At 55.1% G+C, this 8,345-nt stretch overlaps 1 protein-coding gene across 1 annotated transcript; it reads right to left on the bottom strand.

Moving 5' to 3' along the window:
• Positions 1-559: 559 nt before the first annotated feature.
• Positions 560-7,796, bottom strand: LOC122366002 (serine/threonine-protein phosphatase 1 regulatory subunit 10-like). Its single transcript, XM_043337732.1, has 3 exons — positions 7,659-7,796; positions 1,965-2,038; positions 560-1,685 (listed from the first exon to the last, which is right to left on the bottom strand). The coding sequence occupies exons 1-3, from the start codon at positions 7,794-7,796 to the stop codon at positions 560-562; spliced, it is 1,338 nt and encodes a 445-aa protein (XP_043193667.1).
• Between the last annotated feature and the right edge of the window lie 549 nt (positions 7,797-8,345).

Below are 8,345 nucleotides of genomic sequence, written 5' to 3'. Positions count from 1 at the left end.
ACGTGAGAGGGCGGTGGCTTATGGTGGGGGGTGGGGGGGGGAGTCAAACCGGTGTATCTCTGCAGCGGACAAGATGTGCGAACATCGGCTCTGCTTAGGAAAGGCGTGCTGTTCCGGTCCGGCCGGCTGGCAGGGTCGCCGCGCGGCCGACTGCTTTCACTCTCACCGTCCCGGAGGAACGTGCCTTCAGCGACACACGAGATAACTGGTTTGAGGTTTATTTCGTCTCTCCAGTCACACCACTGGCACTGGTATGTAACAAAAAATCATGCAATGGCAGATGATACAATCACACAATGGCAGTCGACACGTGCGATCGCTCGTGCCGTAAAAAAGAAAACAAGTCACATAACAACGCATTGAGCAGTATCATTGAGCTAAAGAAGAGTAGTGTGCTGGCGTGAGTCCAAGGCAAAGATGAGGCGGTTAAGTACGTAACTCTCTTTGCTGTTCGAGCATTCGATAGTGCTGGGGTATCTCAGCCTCAGACACACAAAGCTCGAACACTCTGCCGACACAGCAACTCCATTTTCTATCCTACGCTAGCGCAGAGAAGCCTCTAGCTCCGGTTGGGGGTTGAGTAGAGCCCATTATTGAGCGGCGCGCTGATGTCAAAGTTCTGCTGGGGCACCTCCACCGGGTCGGAGAGCGACACACTCGGCCCGGCCGACTGTCCGTGCGGCGGGAAGCTGTCGTCGAAGCTGTCGTCGCCGGTGGCGAGCGGCAGCGGTCCGGCCGACTGGGGCACGTCCAGCGCGCTGCCCGAGGAGAAGACGGGCGGCAGCGGCTGCTCGGCCTGCTGGGAGCTGCTGGTGAACGTCTCCCGAACGGGTCCCAGCGACTGCGACACGCTGCTGCCGCCGTCCGAGTGGATGACCGGTCCCTGAGAGATGGTCGTCGTCGTGCTGGTGGTCACGGGGCCCTGAGAGATGAACGAATCGCGCTGGGAGTCGAACGACGCGCCCTGGGAGTCAAAGGTGATACCCTGCTGCTTGAAGGGTCCAAAGCCCTGACTGATGGGGGCGGGGTGGATAGGAGCGGGATGGATGGGTGCGGGGTGCGGCTGGTGGACAGGGATGGGGTGCGGCTGGTGGACGGGAGCAGGGTGCACCGGCGACACGGGGATGGGGTGCACCGGCGGCCGCGGAGCGGGGTAGATGCTGCCGCGGTTTCCGTGGCCAACAGCGATCGGGCCGGGTCCTCCAATATTGCGACCCTGAGTGTGGAAGGCCGGGGCGCCGTACACCGGAGCCGGGGCGCCGTACACGGGCGCAGGGGCGCCGTACACGGGTACGGGTACGGGGTGGGTGTACACCGGGGTGCGGTGGTAGTGGTGCACATGGATGATCTTCTTGCGGCCGCCGCCGCCGCCCTTGCCCTTGTGGCCTCCCTTGTGGCCGCCCTGGCCGCCCTTGTGGCCACCGCCGCCCCCATGTCCGCCGTGACCTCCGTGACCTCCGTGGCCCTTGAAGCCGCCCTCACTGCCGTACTCTCCGACCTCTAGGATGAACTTGGTCGGCCGGATGCTGTAGCCGTGGCTGTGGCCGCCATAGCCGTATCCGGCGCCGTAGCCGACCGGGCCAATAGGGCCGTGGGCGATAGGGCCGTGACCGATAGGGCCGATAGGGCCGGGGCCGCCGTATCCTCCATGGAAGGGAGCCGGACGGAACCCGCCGTGGCCACCACTGCGAGGGAGAAAAGACAAGGTCAGTGTCGGTGCATGACGAACTGTGCATAAACTGCTTCTGAATACATTGTGCAGATGACAAAAACCGTCAACACACATATCGTCTAATATTGTCGAGCATTACAAAACCATGACTTATTTGATATGTTTATCGAGGAACCCTCAAGTTAGCAGTTACAAGGGTTACCTATTTGGTATCTCAGTCTCAGCGACTCATATTTATACGTTGCTGACGCGATGCTGGTTAGAAAGCTGCCGAAAGTCGGAGTTTACCCACCCGAAATGACGACCGCCTCCGCCTCCATCAGAACGCACTGCGACTGCCAACGAGGCCAGGAGGATCGCGCCGAACTGAAACAGACAAAACAGGACGTCAGTGTTACGAGGTCAAATATTTTCGCAGCGAGACTAGCGTGGATGAACATTATGCCTATGCAATTTGCAACTGATTATTCGCAGAAATATCTTAGCTGTTCAATGAACGCAAACAAGATGTTGCTCGCATGATGATAAATGACATGTTTCCAAAAGATCAAATAAGCCTCTCAACCTGATATTGATAGAGTTTTTAAACAGTTAAACGTCTTACATAAAAAGGCGTAAAATGATTAAAAAAGAGCGGTTTTTGCTTTGTGATCTAACCGCGAAGTCGCACATGTTATCCAATAAGCACTATTCATGTGATCCTGAAAGGCTATGACGTGCAGAAAACCGTGCCAGCACCATCAGCGGCTGATGTGGCTCGTTGGCTCCCTTTGGCTCTGCGCCAGTCTCTTCTCTCACCGTTTTCATTTCTGGCGGCTGCGCTCGTCTCTCTGTGCTGTCCTCTCGCGTCTCTCTGTGTTCAGCTCCCTGGGTCTCCTGGGGTCTGCTGCTCTGACTCCTGAGATGGCTCTGGGTCGACTGACGACCTGGCCTGGGTGAGCCGCCTTTTACGTGCACCGCTCGGAGCCGGCGACACGGGAGGAGGTGGCGCCCCGTCCTGACCGACCGGTCGGTCGCGATGAAAGGCCACCGTGCCTCAGTCGGACGGCCGAGTACGCCCGCCGTGCCGTACTGGTCCATATGGCATAGGCGTAGGAACAGGGGGGCCGGGGGGGCCATGGCCCCCCCACTTTCGGAGGTGGGGGGCCAGCAATGTTAACTGCCCCCCCCCCACTTTTTGCTGACTTAAGTGTCTGTCTGTACCTAACCTACCACCCGGTAACTTGACAACTATTCAGCTTGCCCTTTAATGAGGATTCCTTTTTGTTTCTACAGCGTTATTGACCGCAATTTCCTTCACTCAATGAAGGAAACCATATCAGAGACAAGACTGTGAGTCCTGGTGACAGCATTTTGTTGAATACGAGGCGCGGGACAGCGAGCACTAAAAAGGTATAGGCAATACTAAGACAATACTAGCACGGTGCAGGAGAATGCGTATACAAACGACCAACGCTTGACCTTATCTGCTTGGGGTCGGCATAGTTCGTCAAAGGCGTTCTAGCTGGGGGCCAGGGTGACCGTGCCTCAGCCTCGGTTCAAACAGGCTGGGGGCCAGCAATGTCTGTTTCTGCCCCTCCCCCTTCCACTTTCAGTGCAGTGGCGGTCGCAGAGGGGATCAGGGCCATGCCCTTCCCCCCTCCAAAGGCTAATCAGGGGGCCATCATATCATTTGGCCCCCCCAAACAACCAATGGGCCCCATGGGCGTATGGGGCTCTGGCCCTTATTCGATTGTCACGAGACTCAAGAATCCCACGCTAGCTATTAACAGCTCCCAAACCAGTCTTTGAGGGTCCTACACTGATCTCGGAGGGCCCTTCAGTGGCGGTCAAGCGACCACATTGACCGCTGAGAACCCACATTGACCTCATTTGAGGGCCCCTAAACCGACCTCAAGGGCCCAGCCGGCGTCTGAGGGCCTCACACCGGCCTCTGGTGGCCTCATTTCTGTCTCTGGGGTCCCAAGACTAGCCTTTAGGTGCCTTTGAGGGCCCCGCACTGAATTCTGAAGACCCGATGCCGGCCTCTAAGGGTCCGCATCGGCCTCTGAGGGTCCACCTTGGCCTGAGGGGTCCAACGCCGGCCCATGCCGGTCTTTTAGGGCCCCACACTGACCTCTAAGGGCCAATGCTGACCTGTAAGGACCCACATTAGCCTATGAGGCCTTGCACGGGATTCTGAAGACCTGATGCCGGCCTCTGAGGCCCATCTTGGTTTTTGAGGGCCTTCTGCTGGTCTCTGGGTTCCAACACCGGCCCATGCCGGTATTTTAGGGTCCCACATTGACCTCTAAGGGCCCCGCACTGGATTCCGGAGTTCCGATGCCGGTCTCCAAGGGTCCGCATCGGCCTCTGAGGGCCCACCTTGGCCTATGAGGGCCCTCCGCTGGTCTCTAGGTTCCAAGTCCCGCCCATGCCGGTCTGTTACGGCCCCACACTGACCTCTAAGGGCCCATGCTGGCATGTAAGGACACGCATTAGTCTCTGAGGGCCTTGCACTGGATTCTGAAGACCCGATGCCGGCCTCTGAGGCCCATCTTGGTTTGTGAGGGTCTTCTGCTGGCCTCTGGGGTCCAACACCGGCCCATGCCGGCATTTTAGGGTCCCACACTGACCTCTGAGGGCCCATACTGGCCTGTAAGGACCCACATTAGCCTTTGATGGCCCAAGTCGGCATCTTAACCCTCGCACGACCAGGCCATTTCTCATAACACGAACGACCAGGGGGGGGGGGTTGTTACGACCCCCCCTGGCGTTTCGAAACGGAAGGTCTTAGAGCTTAGTGGAAAAAACCAACGGATTGCTCTCAACGAGATCTCGCGATTGGTGGCATATTTTTTGGTCCTAGGTCAACATTTGACCTACTTATGACCGGTCAAAGATCAAATTTTCCGAAAAAAATCAAACTTTTTCAACTTTCCGCGGCGATTGCGGCAAAACGGTGGGAGATATCGACTTGAAACCTTCACTATCGTGTTCCTTGATCAATTCTCTATCGTTTGGTATGTATTTCGTTTCCCTAGCTCTAAAAATGGCGCGTTGGGAGCGCCGGAAGTCGGCAAGGTCACAGTCGGCGGCAGAAATTCGAAAAAATCAAAATTTAAATTTTTGAAATCTGATTGTATTTTTGGATTTGGGAGGTCCATTTGCTCCCTATATAAGCTAATATTGCTGCATATTCCCATTGAGGTGACAAGAATTAGCAAAATAGTGGTTCGGGCGCTTTTCAAAAATAGTACCGGACGCTGTTCCTCTTGTGACGTCATAGCTCCGTGACCTGACCGACCCGGTCAATTTTCTTGCACCACACGATAGCCAATGCTTGCCCCAACATGCATGGGAAGTTTCATCATGATCCATCAAACAATGTGGGTATCACCGGCAGAAAACCTAGGGATTCGGCGCACACGTTTGGTAACTGTCGGCCGGAGGCTGTACCTCTTATGACGTCATAACTCCGTGACCTGACATGACCCGATCAATTTTTTTTCGGCAAAAGATGCGCAAAGGTTGCCCCAGAGGGTATTGAAAATTTCAGCCCGCTACGACAAGCCGTTTAGCGTGCACTTCGAAAAAAACCTCAGGGGGGGGGTTGATACAACCCCCCCCCCTAGGCGTTCTAGGGTTAAGGTCTCATCCTGCCCTTTGCAGGCCCTGTACTGGTCTCTGAGGGCCTTAACCCTCGCCGGCCGGGGGGGGGGGGGGTGGGTGCCGCCCCTCCATAGTTTTTTTTTTCGCGATAGTTCCGAACACGCTGGCGATAGAGAGCTGAAACTTGGCATACCTGACCTTTGATCCAAGCCGCATCTTTTGACACCAACCGCATTTTCGGGTCAGATCAGGTCACTGACCCATGTGGTCATAAGTGAACCTCTGCACGGTCTTCAGATGTCGCAACTTCGCAACGCCCTCACTGCCAGAGGAGATTTCACAGGGAAATGAACCTTGGAGGACCTAGTATCCAATAGGAGTCTCTCAACTTGTATACTGTATATCTCGGATTTTTCCTAAAGTTCATATGAGGTCAGGTCATTTTCGTGACCTCACCATTAGGTATAAGTCAATGGGGATAAACTGAAAACTTTTTCTGGCGCCGGGAACGATCGATCTCCAACTATCTCAAGCACACCGAATCGTGATTTCATGCACTCCTTGCAAGGTTCGATGCGTCCCTTTTGCAATGTTGACCTTGCGCGACGTCATTTATGAAGTTATAAGGGTCTTATTAGTTTTTCGTCAATAACTAGGTACCGATCAAATTGAGCTAGCGAGTCGGGAAAGCCACCTATGGACTCAAGAAGACCTGCCGAATCGAATGATATGCGACATGACCTCCTTCGACCAATTTCGTGACCTGGGGACGCCGACCTGACCGTGACCCGAGGTCAACACCCTAAGTTTACCTCACCCAAACAAAAAGTATATCATTCGACGCGCCTGAGAGAGGCGAACACGATGCTGGCAAAATCGCGGCTCTGCGGCCATTTTTTGCGAAGTTATTCACCAAAAACGGAACCGTGCCTTGAGGCACTTGACCTGACCTCAGAGGTCACCGGTTTTTGTTTGTTTTGTTGGGTTCGGCCCTTTCGGTCCAATAAGACCATTTCAGAGCCGGAAGGATGATAGGATATAGGGGGGAGACATTGGTCTGGGCAGGCACCCTAGTGAGTCGCCGGGGCTGAGCCCGTCCAGAGGACAGGCCACCCAGCCCCAAGGCACTCACTGCACCCGGCTACGGGGTGCGCTCCCTCGGGAGCAGCGGTGCCGCTCCAAGGGAGCAGCCCGCATGAGATAAAGTTGCCTGTCCAGCCCGGAGGGGGTTGCGGTGTGGAGGAGAAGGATTTCAGTATCCTGAGGATAGAAGCACGGAACGGTGTCAGAGGTCACCGGTTGACCTAGGACCATAAAATCGGGTATCGATCTCTGCGTCTCGTAACGGCGCACACGCTCGTTTTACCCCGACGCGCTAGCTCCACCTGGGGCGAAACGGCGAGGGGGGTCGTACCCGCCCCCCGCCCCCTCGGCCAGCGCGTATGTAGAAAACCTATAGGACCGGGCCGTGGAGGGTTAAACTGGCCTCTGAAGGCCCAGACCGTCTAAAAGTCCCACACCGGCCTCTGATAAGTGATAGTCAATCAGCCCAGTTGCAGTGGTCGCTGATATAAAACCTCTTAAAAACGTTATAGGCCTGGCTGAGCCTAGCTGGGCCGTTCATGCTGATTTTTATAGGTATATTGAAAAGACTCGCTTTGCACGTTTCACGCTTGCTCGTAATGAAAAAGTTGCTGGATGCCTCTGGAATTTGCATGGGTGCCAACGGCTGCGGAGGACGGGGGAACGCGTCCATCAGTTTGAGTTTATGGACGGGAGACTCCCTGAAATTTCAACCATTTTTTTTCTTTTTTTTTGTCTCGATTTTTTTTTACCTCTGAGCATGTTTGCGAAAACAAAGTGGCCGAAATCCGAGGAGAAATCGGATTTTGGGGGTAGGTTAGGTTTTGGACCTCTGGGACCCTGGCCTCCCCCCCCCCCACTTTCGAAAACGTTCCTACGCCTATGCCATATGGTGCTGTACTGGCCCATACCGTGTCGTAGGCCATACCGTGCCGTACTGGCCCATACAGTGCCATACTGATCCATACAGAGCCGTAGGTACTGGTCCATACAGTGCCGTACTGGTTCATGCAGTGATGTACTGGTCCATATCGTGCCGTACTGGCCCATACCGTGCCGTACTGGTCCATATGATGCTGTACTGGCCCATGCAGCGCTGTACTAGTCCATACGGTGCCGTACTGGCCCACACCATGCCGTACTGGCCCATACCGTGACGTACTGGTCCGTGCAGAGCTGTACTGGTCCATACAGTGCCTTACTAGTCCATTCAGTGCCGCACTAGCCCATTCAGTGTCGTACTAGTCCAGGCAGTGCCGTACTGGTCCGTACAGTGCCGTACTGGTTCATATGGTGCTGTACTGGCCCATACCGTGCCGTACTGGTCCGTACAGTGCCGCAATGGTCCATACGGTACGGTGCTGGCCCGCACCGTGCCGTACTGGTCCATACAGTGTCGTACTGGTCCGTACAGTGCCGTAATGGTCCATACGGTGCCGCACTGATCCATACAGAGCCGTACTGGTCCATACAGTGCCTTACTGGTCCATACAGTGCCGTAACGGGCATTAGTTGGCGAGGCGATACTGACAATTCAAAGTGGAAATGAACATTAAATGCCGCCGTAGTAGACATCCAATGTTTTGCTTTACTGGTTATTCAATGACGGTCATAACGGACATATTCAATCCCGTACTGGCTGTTTAATGCCGCGCCTTACTGAACATCTATAATATCGTACGAAGAGCTGGGCATCTAACGTCGTGCTATGTATATTCCTCGCCGGCCGAGGGGCGGGTGGGGGTGGGGGTGGGGGTGCCGTCCCCCCCCCCCCCCATAGGATTTTTCACGATAGCTCTAGACGCGCTGGTGAAAGAGAGCTGAAACTTGGTATGGCTGATATTTGATCCAAGCCGCATCCAACCGAATTTTCAGGTCAGGTCACTGACCTATGACGTGATAAGTGAATCTCTGCACGGTCCTCGGATGACGCAACTTCGCAGCGCACTCAGTGCCAGAGAAACTTTTATAGGGAGACGAAACTTGCAGTATGTAGTAT

The sequence above is a fragment of the Amphibalanus amphitrite genome, unplaced genomic scaffold, assembly GCF_019059575.1.
Source record: "Amphibalanus amphitrite isolate SeventyFive unplaced genomic scaffold, NRLGWU_Aamphi_draft 000777F_arrow, whole genome shotgun sequence".
In the NCBI taxonomy this organism is placed as follows: Eukaryota; Metazoa; Arthropoda; class Thecostraca; order Balanomorpha; family Balanidae; genus Amphibalanus; species Amphibalanus amphitrite.
Note: the sequence above shows the minus strand (reverse complement) of the source record. Positions and strands in the feature narration are given on the sequence as shown.

Excerpts from the sequence above, each read along its gene's own strand:
- LOC122366002 (XM_043337732.1), bottom strand. The coding sequence starts at position 7,796 with ATGGATCAGTGCGGCACCGTATGGACCATTACGGCACTGTACGGACCA. Across the intron at positions 2,039-7,658 it reads GTACGGACCAGTACGGCACG|TTCGGCGCGATCCTCCTGGC; the intron begins GTATGGGCCAGT and ends TGTCTGTTTCAG. Across the intron at positions 1,686-1,964 it reads GGAGGCGGTCGTCATTTCGG|TGGTGGCCACGGCGGGTTCC; the intron begins GTGGGTAAACTC and ends TCTCCCTCGCAG.